Source organism: Nothobranchius furzeri, chromosome 12, assembly GCF_043380555.1.
Source record: "Nothobranchius furzeri strain GRZ-AD chromosome 12, NfurGRZ-RIMD1, whole genome shotgun sequence".
In the NCBI taxonomy this organism is placed as follows: domain Eukaryota; kingdom Metazoa; phylum Chordata; class Actinopteri; order Cyprinodontiformes; family Nothobranchiidae; genus Nothobranchius; species Nothobranchius furzeri.
In genome coordinates, this window is record NC_091752.1 from 65,391,227 (window position 1) to 65,407,112 (window position 15,886).

At 44.1% G+C, this 15,886-nt stretch overlaps 1 protein-coding gene across 2 annotated transcripts in view; it reads left to right on the plus strand.

Moving 5' to 3' along the window:
* rnf216 (ring finger protein 216) overlaps positions 1 to 5,818 on the plus strand; it is a 36,371-nt gene extending 30,553 nt beyond the window's left edge. For both annotated transcript variants that reach the window (XM_054750711.2, XM_054750710.2), the window contains exons 14-17: positions 2,084 to 2,181; positions 2,576 to 2,798; positions 5,090 to 5,159; positions 5,284 to 5,818. In XM_054750711.2, coding sequence (XP_054606686.2) covers positions 2,084 to 2,181; positions 2,576 to 2,798; positions 5,090 to 5,159; positions 5,284 to 5,657 — 765 coding nt within the window. In that variant the 3' untranslated portion in view covers positions 5,658 to 5,818. The remainder of the gene's footprint in view (positions 1 to 2,083; positions 2,182 to 2,575; positions 2,799 to 5,089; positions 5,160 to 5,283) is intronic.
* Positions 5,819 to 15,886: the final 10,068 nt, after the last annotated feature.

The following is a 15,886-nucleotide window of genomic DNA, read 5'->3' on the forward strand; positions in this document are numbered from 1 at the left end:
GTTTTTGACTGTAGGACCTGCGGTTTGGGAGCTAGTAGCTGAAACGTGTTGACGTCCGCTATAGCGCCACCTAGGTGACACGGGGTCCAAATTTTCGAATCTGAGTAGCGGTCAGGATTTTCTATCAGACTGCCATGTCAGATTTTCCCTGGCAATTTCAGGCTCTTGCGCCCATATAGTTTTAGCGGAGAAGAATAATAATAAATAATAAATAATAAATAATAATGAAAAATCCGTAGAAAAACAATAGGGTTCCCTGCCCTTTGGGCTTGGAACCCTAAAAATCCGTAGAAAAACAATAGGGTTCCCTGCCCTTTGGGCTTGGAACCCTAATAATGATGATGAATAAAAGTGGAGTCTTAACTGTTCATTCTGACGCCTGGAGTGTAATGTCCCTGTCAGCCTGTGGGTGGAGGCAGAGGATCGCCCAGACTGTCCTGCTGCAGCATAACACACACGCGCGCACACACACACACACACACACACACACACACACACACACGAGACTGGACACAAAAGCTCAACATGCTTTGAGGTTTTTTTAGATCTGATCTGGTGTTTCAGCTTGTTTAAACTAGTTTGTTCAAATGGAGACGGGATATAATCTTTTATTGCTTCATGACACCCTTAGAGTGAGTGAGTGTGCGTGCGTGCGTGTGTGTGTGTGTGTGTGTGTGTGTGTGTGTGTGTGTGTTGCTCCCTGGAGAGTCCCTCGTTCTGGTTCTGTCCCGCTTTGCCTGGAACTCATTCATCCGTAACGACTTCCAGATGCTGAGGAGACTTCTCTGTAGTTTGTGTCTCTGTCCTCCAGCAGGGAGGGGTCGGTTATGTAACTAACACACTTCTGCTGAGTCCACCCTCCTTTCCTGATTGCAGCCTCCTCACTGGCTGGACGCGCCGCCCGCTCCCCCCACGCTGCATTCTGACTGGTTGGAAACAATTTAAACTCTCATTTCAAATGTGGTTCGGCTCAGATTTGACCCAGATTCTGTCCCATGCCCCCCCAACACACACATACACACACACACACACACAGTCCTGCAGCTGATCAGGTTTATTCAAACTGAAGGTACGGGGCGGGTCAGGCCACGCCCCCTCTGAGCGAGCTCTCTTACATCACCTGCTGTATTTTTGACGACGCTATAAAAACTCAGGTGTTTTCACGACTCTCTGACTTCTCAAGCAGGACACACACACACACACACACACACACACACACACACACACACACACACACACACACACACACACACACACACACACACACACACACACACACACACACACACACACACACACACACACACACACACACACTTTTCCTTCTTCCTCTCCTCTCTCTCATAAGTCAAACCACCAGGGGGCGATACCTCTCCACTCTGGTCCATCTCCCTCCCCCTCGCTGCTCTGCTCCCTGGTCTTTGTGTGATCTGGTGTTTTCAGCCCTCACCTAAAGATCCCCCCTCTGAGCTGCTGATGCACACACACACTGTGCTGAATCAGCTCGTTAATATTAGATGAGACACTCAAATATTGATGTTGACGCCACTTGGCTACAGCTTAGCCTGGTGCACCGGATGTCCTTCACCTGGGCGCCCCTTGAAGATGGAGGAGGACGAAGATGTTGTTTCTAGGCAACCAAGCAGTGTGGCGCTCTGGCTGCAGCCCAAAGCCACACCCAGCTGTGTCTGGCTCAGCCTGAGTCCCTGCAGCGGAGACGGCAGCAGCATACAGATGCTGGGAGCCGGTTCTGCTGTCTCATCAGCATGGATGTCATGTTCTCTTTTCCAGGGTGGAAGTGTTAAACAGCTTATGTGGTTTAGTGTCTCTGAGCAGCTTGTGTCCCACGTTTTGTATCCCACCAGAAACCAGTTCTGATGTGTTTCTGGGCTCTTTGTCCTGCTGGAACTCCCAGCTGTGACAGGTTTTCTGTATCCGAGGTCGGGTCGTGGACGTATCCGAAACTTCTCCCCAGTGACACGCCCCAGCGCCCTCTTAGAGAACCGTCATGTCCTGCTTCTGCACACTGAGGAAGAGCGCTGGCCCACTGTCGGTGTTTGTGACTCTGGTTTCTCATCTTCAGGAGAGCTGCAGGAAGTGTCACGTCCAGTGGAAGCTGCATGTGGGGAAGACGTGTGAGCAGGTCCTGGAGAGGGACGAGATCCGAATGAGAGTGCTTTTGTAAGTGTCCACATTCAGATCCCCTCAGAGGAGGATGCTGGGTCCGGTGGCCCAGCAGGCGCTGAGGCGGTACTTCCTGTTGTTGCATCATCAGACTTCCTGGTGCTAAAACAGGCAGGAAGTGGTCTGGTAGAAGAATCAGAGGTCTGATGCTTTTACCAGGGCTGCTGGGTCGTCACGGATACTGAGACACACAGCGCCAGAAGCATAGGTCCAGATTTCTCTTAAGTCACCGTTTTCTACTGAAACCCAGGATCTTGTGACCGTTTGGTTTGATGCATCTAAACGCTCTTCCTGTTTGTTGTGGATCTTCTGCTTTGATCTGAAGCCTCTCTCTCTCTCCCCGCTTCCCGGTCAGAACCATGACCTCTATGTGTTTGTGTGTGCGCTGCAGCGAGGAGCGCATGACGGCGGCTCGGGTCAGGAAGTGTGTGAAGTGCTCGACGGGCCTGGTGAAGTCCGAGGGCTGCAACCGCATGTCGTGTCGCTGCGGGAGCTTCATGTGCTACCTGTGCCGAGAGCCCATCACCGGCTACAACCACTTCTGCCAGCACGCCCGCTCCCCCGGCGCTCCGTGCCGCCACTGCCGCAAGTGTTCGCTCTGGACCGACCCAACGGTGCGCGCACACACACACACACACACACACAACTGCTCTGAGCCTTGAGTGACATGTTAGCAACCAGCTAGCCATTAGCTTGTGTTCACAGGTGTGTGGTGGACATTTTTGTTCTCAGTTGTATAAATGAACAGAAACACACGTGAGACTTAGTTTAGGCCGACTAAAATCTCCAAAAGGAGCAGATTTCAATTCAATTCAATTTTATTTATAAAGCGCCAAATCACGACAAGAGTCCTCTCAAGGCACTTCACATGATAAACATTCCAATTCAGGTCGGTTCATTAAGCCAATCAGCTAGAGTTACTGCCGAGGGCTAAGGGAATAGATGGCTCAGAGCTATGATTCTGTGTAAGTTTAGCAACTGTACTGAAAAGAAATTTAGGATTATGCTTATTCTCCTCAATTAACGCTGAGAAATAAGCAGTTCTAGTTTGCCAAAGCTTATTTTTATAAAGCACAAGACTATTTTTCCAGGATAGGTAGGCCTCCTCATGGTGCGTAGAGCGCCATGTTCTCCCCAGTTTCCTAGAGTTTTGTTTTAAGGCTCGTAAATGAGAATTAAACCAGGGAGCCAACTTTCTGTCCCTAATTACCTTCTTTTTTAAAGGGGCTACATCATCTAATGTCACACGTAAAGAGGAATTCACATGATGAACTAAGGCATCAATTTGTGACGGGCTAGAACTGAAAATATTGCCCTCTGCTACGTTCCTCTGAGATGCTGAGGACAGTAAAGAGATCGTTATTTCCTCACACTCAATGCCATAAGTCAGAACAAGGTCCGATGTATGATGGCAGGAGTGGGTGGAGCTAGGGCTGGGGGTAAACGATTATTTTTAAAACGATTATTCTGACGATTATTTTATCGAATAGTCGACTATTCTAATGACTATTTAGAAAATTAATCTAATGATTATTTTTCTATTGCACAATTAACAAAAACCAGAAAATCTCAAATAAATTCCTCAAAAAAATTGATAAATTCTTTCTGTAAGAGAATAAACACTACAGGCCTTCCATTTTGTATAACACTGCGTTTATTGTGTTGGTTGGTTATGTTCTGGTGACGTGGAGAACTTGGGAGTGCAGGCTGCTGCCTGAGAGGTGGTAGAAGATGGAGTGTCTCCATGCTGCTTTGTTTTGGTCACTTATGAGCGTGAGGCGAGTGGTCTTACGGGTTAAACCAAACTCAGGTGATATTTTACACTAAACCGAAAACCCACAACACTCTAAATGTAATAAAAGGGAGATCTACACCACAAAAAAGATGAACTCTAAACCAAAACGTAACAGCTTATCCCAACGCAAGAAGCTGTTAGCGAAGATGCTAACAGTAGCTTTACCAACATTAAGTTCAAGTTACCAAGTTTAAATAAACCAAAACCACCCAGCAGCAAACAGACCAGCACGGAGGAGAGACTGCTACCACCAAAACAGCTCTCCTCATGTCTGAAAGAAGCTCCTTAATGAAGGGAGAAGCGCTCCCGGTGATTTTCTACATCTGCGATAGACACGAAGCAGCGCATCTGACCCCGGAAGTTGTTGTCCGTTGCCGGGAGACGAAGGCGGGCAAAACAGGAAAATAATCTAGTAGTGGACGGACGTTGTTCCGGGTCTTCGGTATTTGGCGGAGATGTTAGTGAAGGCGGAGAAGAGGGCGAACTAGAGGAAAAACAGGCAGATTCCTCCTCTATTTACAAACTCCTGGGGATGCAACAAGTGGGCGCGGTGCGTCGACTTCCGGATCTGACGTCGACAAATTTTTAGAATCGAGCCGTCGACGTCGTCGAGGCTTCGCTACAGCCCTAGGTGGAGCTATGTATTCTTTGAGTAAAACCAATTGAGTCTAAGATATTACTAAAGGCTACATTGAGGCTATCATTTTCAATGTCCACATGAATGTTAAAATCCCCCACTACAATGACCTTATCAGTGTTTAGCACCAAATCTGATAAAAAATCAGAGATCTGATCCAAAAACTCAGAGTAAGGGGTTTCACAGTTTTGCAATCTGGATTAGGAAAACTAAGAATAAGATGTTCGAACGAACTGTAACTATTAATCTGTAAGGGACTCTTAATAAGTCCGAATGAAAAATGGTTGCTACTCCTCCTCCTCGCTCTGTACTTCGAGCAATATGATGATTTAAATAATTTGAAGGAGTCGATTCCTTAAAGATGAGATGAGTTTTTATTCATCTCTTCTGTCGTTAAAGCCCCTCACCGCAGAGCTGTCACACACGTCAGCCCGCTTTAGCTTCTCTGAACCAGCTCCTTTGTGTTTCTGCAGCAAGACGATGAGCGAATCATTCAGGAGATCCAGAGGGAAGGAGAGGCGGAGCTGAGCAAAAAGTGCACCGGTCAGTGAGCGAACCGTGTCATTCTGGGGGGGTCGAGTTGATGCTGGTTCTGTTTGGGTTTTGGTGTTGACATGAATCACATCACGCTAAAGAAACGTTTTCATCCTTCTTCTTCTCCTCTCAGATAATTCAGGGAAGAGGGTCGGTCCTCCCCCGGAGGCCAACGCCGACACCAAGCGGCCGCGTGTTGGTCCACCTCCTGAAAACCCCCCCAATCCAAACCCCCCAGTCCATCCTCCTCCACTGCCCCCCCAAGCGGTACAAGCCCCACTGTTTGTCCCTCCCCGCCCTCGCTACCCTCAGGCTCCCCCCCAGGGGCGGATTTACCACCAGATCATCCTCCCCCCCCTTGCTCCTGCGCCGTACGTCCTCCCCCCACAGCTGCCCCCCATGAACAATAATAACAACAACCAGCACCCTCCTTTCAACCCTCCCCGTCAGAACATGGACCTGCCCATGCACTATGGACCCCCCCCACACTATTACAGACGCTTCTGACACGCCGCCGCTTCAGCTGCCACTGAAATGGCGCCACCTTCAGGCTGTCCCTCCCCCCTTTCTCACCCGTCTCCTGTTTTTTTAACTCGGAGATGAAAAGTCCACCCAGTTCTGTCTGGACAGATATTTTTGAATAAAAGTGCGAAATTAAAAAGTTAAAAGTTAATATTTCTTTCTGGATCCTTTGTCTATGTACTAGTATATACATACATATGTATATACTAGTACATACATATGTATGTATATACTAGTACATACATATGTATGTATATACTAGTACATATATATGTATGTATATACTAGTACATATGTATGTATATATTAGTACATATATATGTATGTATATACTAGTACATATATATGTATGTATATACTAGTACATATATATGTATGTTTATACTAGTACATATATGTATGTATATACTAGTACTTATATATGTATGTATATACTAGTACTTATATATGTATGTATATACTAGTACTTATATATGTATGTATATACTAGTACTTATATATGTATGTATATACTAGTACTTATATATGTATGTATATACTAGTACTTATATATGTATGTATGTATGTATGTATATACTAGTACATATACTAGTATATATATGTATGTATATACTAGTACATATACTAGTATATATGTATGTATATACTAGTACATATACTAGTATATATGTATGTATATACTAGTACATATACTAGTATATATGTATCTATATACTAGTACATATACTAGTATATATGTATGCATATACTAGTACTAATATATGCATGTATATACTAGTACATATGTATGTATGTATGTATGTTCAGCAGAGTGCTACGATTGTGCCGATTCACTTTGATACACACATTCTCCTGTTTCTGCTCCAAAGTGTCCGAACACACATCAAAGCTCCGCTCCCGCCCGTGGCTCCTGCTGGGTTTACTGGTGCAAACTTGAGTCAACAATAATCTCTGTAGAGGTCTGAAATTACCCCACTGCACACCTCTAATCTGACCTCTCACCTTCCGACCCAGGTGGAAATCATCTCCATGATTTCTGTCCTTTCCAACCCCAGAATAAACACCAGGATTTACCAGACAAAAGATCCTGGATTACAGTTGGGTGGAATTAAAGAGATTTGTCAGCTAATGATGGATTTAATCCAGACAACAAAAACCTGGATTAGCCGGTGTGATTAGACTAAAAAGGAGAATTTTAAAGATTTGTGCGCTGCTCGAACATGCCTACAGCAGAGGAGAATAACAACACGATGGAGTTGAAGCTTTTCAGGTGTTTGAAGGAAGGTTTTAATGTTCAAAAGCTTGTGAGGAAATTTGTTTAAACGGAGTAAATGAGCAGATTCAGCTCTCTATCCTTGTTTGGTTTATGAAATGATATAAAAGTTGTTTGTTCACCAAAAAACTGGATTTTTGAGAAGTGATTAGTATGTCCAGTAACATACATTCTGTTATAATACACACCATAAGATTCGGGCATTTTAAAGGAGCAATATGTAAGAATTCTGCAGTCTGACATCTTTATCATGTTTGACAACAAGTTATACTGAAACAGATTTCATTCTCAGCCAGCTGGAGGGTTGCCAGTTTTTTGCCTTTAAAAAAAACTGAAGATGGACGTAGCGACTTTTTACCCAGTCTGTGCTGAGCTAACGTGGCAGCATCGGCATTTGTAATTCAACAACAGGCATGAACTCCAGAGTTGTTTAAAGGGGCATTATGGAAGTTCGACAGCCAAAACATGTATAGAAATAATACATTTCTTCATACATTCTCCTGCAATGCTCTGGTCCTGTAGAATGAGCCCTGGCATTTTTACTGTGATTGCCTGTTTTTTTTTGTAAAATCACAGAAAAAGAGCTGCTCAGGTCGAGCAGGCTGCTTCATGTGCGTTCACGCTCAGGCATAGCCCGTAGTATTTGCTATCCGTAGCTTTAGCAGCAGAGAGAGGCAGTGCCACTTTGTCGCTGTTCCTAACGCCTAGTGACAAAGCTAGCTACATTTCTGAGGACCCTTAGCTACTTTCTGTAGAACTTTCTTCTAGATATTTCGTGCAAATTAGCAACAAAATAGCCGTTTTCGCTCCGAACCGTTCTTTGAACATTGTTTCAGCTGTCATCAAGGATATAAATTAACAGATTCTTGAGACATCATTGGTGCTATAGCTCACCTAAGCCCCCTTCAGACAGGCCATGAAAAACGGAAATGTTCCGGACTCTGTCCGTAAGACCTTTGTGTCTGAATACAAACATCCGGATAACGTGTTCCGGAATTTTACTGGACAAAGCCCCTAGTAACAGGTCCGGACTTGTTACGGACAGGGTGGCTGCTTCAGACTGGTGAGGTAGAGTTCTGGACAAGGGGGAGGAGGAGGGGACCGGGGGACGCTGTGCGCACCTAGATAGCCCACTGCTGTAGCATGCGGCGAACCACGGCAGCTCGCCTCCTACGGTACCGCCTAGACGCGCGACGGAGCACTTCACACCGCTTCAGTTATTCCTTTAACCATTGAGCTTCATCATCCAGGTCTCTTATGCGTCTTCGTGTGCGCAAAATTATGCTTAAGCGCCTCGTGATTTTTATCTTGAGAGGCGCTATAGAAATGATATTTTTTTCTTCTTCTTCTTAAAATGAGTCAGATCCCGGGTCGACCCGGGGGCCTCCTGCCGGCAGGACATGCCCGAAACATCTCCCCAGGGAGGCGTCCAGGAGGAATCCTGACCAGATGCCCAAACCACCTCAACTGGCTCCTTTCGATCCGGAGGAACAGCGGTTCTACTCAGAGTCCCTCCCGAATGTCCGAGCTCCACACCCTATCTCTAAGGCTGAGCCCGGCCACCCTATGGAGGAAACTCATTCCGTTCGAAGGTTAAGAACATAAAATGTTCATAGACCATTAATAGTAAATAGTGCGCCAAAAGGGCTCATAGGTTTTTACCCTATTGGCCTTCCATACTGCTTCACTTGAATACTAATATACAGACGTGGGCAAAATTGTTGGTACCCTTCAGTCAATAAAAGAAAACCCCACAATAGTCACAGTAATAACTTGAATCTGACAACAGTTATAAATAAAAATTCTTTGAAATTTAACCAAATATTACTTTTCAACCATGCTACAACTGAATTATAAAAAATTAAATTAAATCATGCTGCAGGCTGGACAAAAACGATGCTACTGGCAGAAGAGACTGAGAATAATGTGACATGTTAATTCAAGGCATGTCCACTAGTTAGCATCACAGGTGTCTGTGGGCCTTTATATAGGGCTCCAGGTAGTCAGGGTGTTGTTTGGTGACATGGTGTACCACACTCCACATGGACCAGAGGAAGAGAAGGAAAGATTTGTCTCAGGAGATCAGAAAGAAAATTATAGACAAGCATGTAAGAGGTAAAGGCTATGAGACCATCTCCGAGCAGCTAGATGTTCCTGTGACCACAGCTGCACACGTTATTCAGAGATCTCAGATCCGTGGGACTGTAGCCAACCTCCCTGGATGTGGCCACAGGAAGAAAACTGATGATAAATCAAAGAAACGAATAATCTGAATGGTGACAACTGAGCCCAGAAATGCCTCTAAAGAGATCCAATGTGACCTTCAAGCTGAAGGAACATCAGTGTCATCCATCGTTGTCTGAGCCACAGTGGACTTCATGGGAGACGACCAAGGAGGACATCACTGTTGAAAATGTGGCAAGGTGGAGAAACGAGGGCCCAGGCGGGATTCGATCCCCAGACTCCCGGGTGAGAGTCATGCGCGCTAGCCAGTCAGCCAAAGGGGCATCCCCTTGGCCAAGTAGCCAGGGCGCATGATCAATCGGGACACTGTGACAGGACGCTCACACTGTCACAAAAACAAATCAAAAAGCCAGACTGGAAGATGCCAAACTACATGTCGACAAGCCACAACGTTTCTGGGAGAATGTCCTCTGGACAGATGAGACAAAAGAAAGAAGAACACTACTGTGAAACACGGAGGAGGCTGTGTTATGTTCTGGCACATGGTGTCTTGAATCTGTACAGGGTACGATGAAATCTCAAGACTGTTGAGGGATTCTAGAGAAAAATGTGCTGGCCAGTGTCAGAAAGCTTGGTCTCAGTCGCCGGTCATGGGCCATGCAACAGGACAATGACCCAAAACACACAGCTAGAAACACCCAAGAACGGCTAAGAGGAAAACATCAGACGACTCTGTCGTGGCCTTCGATGAGCCCTGACCTCAGTCCTATTGAGCATCTTTGGAAGGAGCTGAATCATGCTGTCTGGAAAAGACGCCGTTCAAACCCGAGACAACTGGAGCAGTTTGCTCATGAGGAGTGGGCCAAAATACCTGCTGAGAGGTGGAGAAGGCTCACTGACAGTTACAGAAATCGTTCGATTGCAGCGATGGTCGTGCAACAAAACATTAAGTAGGAGGAGCATCATTTTTGTCCAGGCCTGTTCCTTCAGTTCATTTTTTAAAATAGTTCAGTTGAAGCGTGGGTGAAAAGCAATGTCTGACTTTCAGCTGGTTAAATTTCATATTTTTTATTACTTTTGTCAGATTCAACTTATTTATGTGACCATTGCAGGTTTTTCTTTCATTGACTGAAGGGTACCAACACTTAAGTCCACGTCTGTAAATGTATCATTTACTCCAAATCCATGAATCAGCTAACAGAGATTAGAGCTGCAGCTACATGCTTAAGCCCCATTCCCACCTGTACCGGGTCGGCCCGGGCCGGGTAGCGTAGGTTGTTTACATATCTGGGTGGCATGGAATTTTTCCGGGCCAACCAAGGCTCATTCTCAGCCCTCTTCTCCAGGGGGTCTGCTTCAGGCCGACCAGGGCCAACACACCCACTGCTGACAGCAAATTCACACCTTCCATTAGAGCAAGCCTCTGATTGGTGGGTAGAATCAGCCCACGTGGGCTTAAGGCATGCTCAATTAATTATCATTCATTATCATGCTGATTACCCAGAAGCTGAAAGTGTCTCTGACTGCATTCCTTGCATACCTAAGCAAGGATGTGTGGAAACAACCGGGCCAGGCTGGGGCCGACTGGGGCTACCCGGCCTGGGCCGTCCCCGTACAGATGGGAATGGGGCTTAGTGTCCTGATCTCCTGGAACTGATGAGCAGGTGAGAGAGTTAGTGCTCATCCATTTAATTCAATTCAATTCAAGTTTATTTATATAGCACCAAATCACAACAAGAGTTGTCTCAAGGCACTCCACATAATAAACATCCCAATACAGGTCAGTTCATTAGGCCAATCGGTAAAAAGTTTTCCATATAAGGAACTCAGCAGGTTGCATCAAGTCACTGAATAGTGTCTACAGCAATCCTCATACTAAGCATGCATGCAGCGACAGTGGGGAGGAAACCGCTTTTAACAGGAAGAAACCTCCAGGGGATCCTGGCTCAGTGTAAGCAGCCATCCATCACGACTCACTGGGGATGGAGAAGACAAAACAAACACACGCACGCACGCACGCACGCACACACACACACACACACACACAACATTTATACCAAATAGTGTTTCTATGGTTACATTGTGATTTCTTGGTAAATATTCTATTTGGTGAGAGATACATTTTATTGTATTAATCCTAGTGACTCTATAATTAAACGGGTAAACTAGTAGTAGCACATTCAGTGTTAAAGAAAATAAAATGTTATTATCAGGAGAGGGAGAATGTTTAAGTGGTTAGCAGCAGTGTTCAAGCCGATGGCCCCCTCCATGAGGCCACCACAGCTCAGCAGAACATCATTGTAGCTTCTTCTGGGGAGAAAAAAATGAAGTTAACAGCTGAAATAGCAGGAAATAATGCAGTTAAAGAGCAGATTGTAGAAGAAAGTAGAGTGTGGAAAGTGGTCAGTATGTCCTCCAGCAGTCTAAGCCTATAGCAGCATAACTACAGAGATAACTCTGGATAACCTAGCCTTTTACATGAAGGCATGTTGGGTGAAGGGCAAGGGAGAGCCGTCTTTACCGACTGTACACTCCACCTCCCTCTACTTCCCCACTTGTCCAGATCTGGGCTAACATCAGATTTTAACCATAGGCCCTATCAAATAAAAATGTTTTAAGCCTAGTCCTAAAAGTAGACAAGGTGTCTGCCTCACGGACTAAAGCTGGGAGCTGGTTCCACAGGAGAGGAGCCTGATGGCTAAAAGATCTGCCTCCCATTCTATTTTTAGATATTCTGGGAACCACCAGTAAACCTGCAGTCTGAGAGCAAAGTGCTCAGTTAGGAACGAATGAAACAATCATGTCACTGATATATGATGGAGCTTGATTATTAAGAGCTATATACGTGAGAAGGAGGATCTTAAAATCTATTCTGAATTTAACAGGCAGCCAATGTAGTGAAGTTAAGACAAGAGAGATATGATCTCTCTTTCTAATTCTCACCAGAACTCTAGCTGTAGCATTTTGGATGAGCTGAAGACTTTTAACTATATTCTGTGGACTTCCTGAGAGTAATGAATTATAGTAATCCAGTGTATACTATCATTACACCAGTCTTGATGTAATGAATGCATGAACTAGTTTTTCAGCATCATTCCTGGAAAGGATGCATCTAATTTTAGCAATATTCCGAAGGTGGGAAAAGGAAATCCTACAAACCTGTTTAACCTGGGATTTGAATGACATGTCCTGGTCAAAGATAACACCAAGATTCCTTCCTTACTTTGTTCTCAGAGACTAATTTAATGCCATTCAGGTCAGGTGATTGACTAAGCAGTTTCCTTTTCTGATTTTTGGGTCCAAAGACGAGAACTTCAGTCTTGTCTTGATTTTAAAGCAGAAAGTTTAGAGTCATCCAATTTTTTATGTCTTCTAGACAAGCCTGTATTCTAACTAATAGATTATGTTAATCAGGGTTAATGGGTAGATATAACTGAGTATCGTCAGCATAACAGTGGAAGTTTATCCCATGCTGTCTAATGATTTTACCAATTGGGAGCATATATATAGTAAAAAGAATCGGTCCAAGCACTGACCCCTGTGGTACTCCAAAAGTAACCCTTGTAGCGTTGTTAATCTACATACTAGGATTTAACGCTGTTTGCTATCAGCTTTGTTAGATCCTGAGAAAGATTAACCAATTAGCATATGAACCTTATATCATGTATAAATATCCAGGATATTTATACAATCGATAGAAGTTCATACACCAACTGGCTTGGTCTATATTTAATCCAAAGATTAATATTCAACACCCTGAAGTATGAAGATTTTTCATGTACATTGACAAAATGAAATCTGTCAGACAGGTAGGATTTAAACCAGCCTAACGCTGTTCCTTTGATCCCTACAACATGTTCAAGACTTTCTACAAGAACATTGTGATCAACTGTGTCAAAGGCAGCACTGAGATCTAACAAGACTAGAACAGACACAAGATTCTTATCTGAGGCCATGAGAATATCATTTGTAACTCTCACTAATGCAGTTTCAGTGCTGTGATACTCTCTAAAACCAGACTGAAATTCCTCAAGCAGATCATTAGCGTTTAAATGCTCACATACTTGGATGGCCACCATTTTCTCCAGGACTTTGGATAAAAATGGAAGGTTAGATATTGGTCTATAATTCATTGGGTCATCTGGATCCAGAGAAGGCTTCTTAAGTGAAGGTTTGATTACAGCAACCTTAACTAACTTATTCATACATTCACACTTAATTAAATCTTAAGAAACGACCTTCAAAACCCAAAAGCTAGGTGGCGTTTTCATGCATCTAATCTATTAAAGTCCTCATGAGCACAGAGGAACGTGTGTGTGTGTGTGTGTGTGTGTGTGTGTGTGTGTGTGTGTGTGTGTGTGTGTGTGTGTGTGTGTGTGTGTGTGTGTGTGTGTTACTCTCCTGGGGACCGCTGGTGTCTGCAAGCGTTTGCTCCCCTGATGCTTTGGGCTGCTCCTCTGTTTTTGTTTATTATGGTCTGTGTGCATCTTTAAAGAGTGTGTGTTTATTTTAATGAGTGTGTGCCTTTACAGCTGTGACCTGGGAGCAGCTGCTTCTATCCACCCAGCTGTTGGAGAAAATTAAACAAACGCATGCATAATTATTAATTTATGAATGAAAACATCCTCATAAACAAGTCAGTAGCACTAATTATCTTTTGGCTGGTTTGGGGTTCCATACGTGTGTTTTAAAGAGCTCCTGCTTTATTAGACGTGTAAACGTGTGTGAAGCTGACTGGTTGGGTGGTGATGCAGCTTCTAGCTTTTCAGGTGCAGCAAAAATAACCTCAGTCAGGTTTTATGCAAACACGTTCATGAGAGGAGCGGACCAACAGCTGCAGATGATACTTCTTTTTGTTGTAAGTTTGGTTTGCTGGAAGGCATTAATGCAGGCGTGTCAAACATGCGGCCCGCGGGCCGCATCCGGCCCGCAAGCGGGTTAAATCCGGCCCGCAAGATGGTTGTGTAAACTTTATTTTCATACTTTACAATGTAGAGTGAAAATAAACGTATCTTTGTGAGCAAGTTTCCTCTGTAATGAGTATAAATAAAACAAAGCTGCGCTCAAGGCTCACACAAGAACTTGAATCACACCCTGAAGTTGGCCGCCACTCAGGATGTGACTTCTGATACTGATGCACTGGTGAAAGCTAAAAGATGTGAAGTAAAATGAGTCAAATATACTTTAAGTGCTGCATGAAACTGAACTAGCCATGTGACCTGTAAGCTCTTTGAATCACTAAGGAATAGGGCTGGGGGTAAACGATTATTTTTAAAACAATTATTCTGACGATTATTTTATCGAATAGTCGACTATTCTAATGACTATTTAGAAAATTAATCTAATGATTATTTTTCTATTGCACAATTAACAAAAACCAGAAAATCTCAAATAAATTCCTCAAAAAAAAATTGATAAATTCTTACTGTAAGAGAATAAACACTACAGGCCTTCCATTTTGTATAACACTGCGTTTATTGTGTTGGTTGGTTATGTTCTGGTGACGTGTAGAACTTGGGAGTGCAGGCTGCTGCCTGAGAGGTGGTAGAAGATGGAGTGTCTCCATGCTGCTTTGTTTTGGTCACTTATGTGCGTGAGGCGAGTGGTCTTACGGGTTAAACCAAACTCAGGTGGTATTTTACACTAAACCGAAAACCCACAACACTCTAAATGTAATAAAAGGGAGATCTACACCACAAAAAAGATGAACTCTAAACCAAAACGTAACAGCTTATCCCAACGCAAGAAGCTGTTAGCGAAGATGCTAACAGTAGCTTTACCAACATTAAGTTCAAGTTACCAAGTTTAAATAAACCAAAAACACCCAGCAGCAAACAGACCAGCACGGAGGAGAGACTGCTACCACCAAAACAGCTCTCCTCATGTCTGAAAGAAGCTCCTTAATGAAGGGAGAAGCGCTCCCGGTGATTTTCTACATCTGCGATAGACACGAAGCAGCGCATCTGACCCCGGAAGTTGTTGTCCGTTGCCGGGAGACGAAGGGGCAAAACAGGAAAATAATCTAGTAGTGGACGGACGTTGTTCTGGGTCTTCGGTATTTGGCGGAGATGTTAGTGAAGGCGGAGAAGAGGGCGAACTAGAGGAAGAACAGGCAGATTCCTCCTCTATTTACAAACTCCTGGGGATGCAACAAGTGGGCGCGGTGCGTCGACTTCCGGATCTGACGTCGACAAATTTTTAGAATCGAGCCGTCGACTTCGTCGAGGCTTCGCTACAGCCCTACTAAGGAATGTTTATTTATTTATTTATTCAAATTTTCAAGTACACTTCAGGTGTTGTACTTGTACTATTTTGGATACTCTGTCCTCAGGCTCCAGCCTTGTTTTATATTGATTGAATTAAAACAAAGAAAACAATCTGAAGTTGTTTTTAATTTACCGGTCCGGCCCACTTGGGACTAGATTTACCTCAATGTGGCCCCTGAGCTAAAATGAGTTTGACACCCCTGCATTAATGCCTTTTGGTGTGCTTTAAAGGCTCCATGTTGCTCTGAAGTAAAACAACAACAAAAAAGGAAAGTGTTTGTTGAGGCGAGGGTTCTCAATGAGGTAAGGAAAGTATTCAGACTGCATGAATTTATAAAATTCAGGTTTTCTGTCAATATGGGGTGTTGTGTGTACATTACTGAGGAAAAATTTTATTTGTTTAATTTTTGCAAATGGCTACAATATAACAGAGTGAAAAGGGGACGGGGGTGCCGCTGTATGTCAACCTTTTGAACAGCTGTAAGTTCATT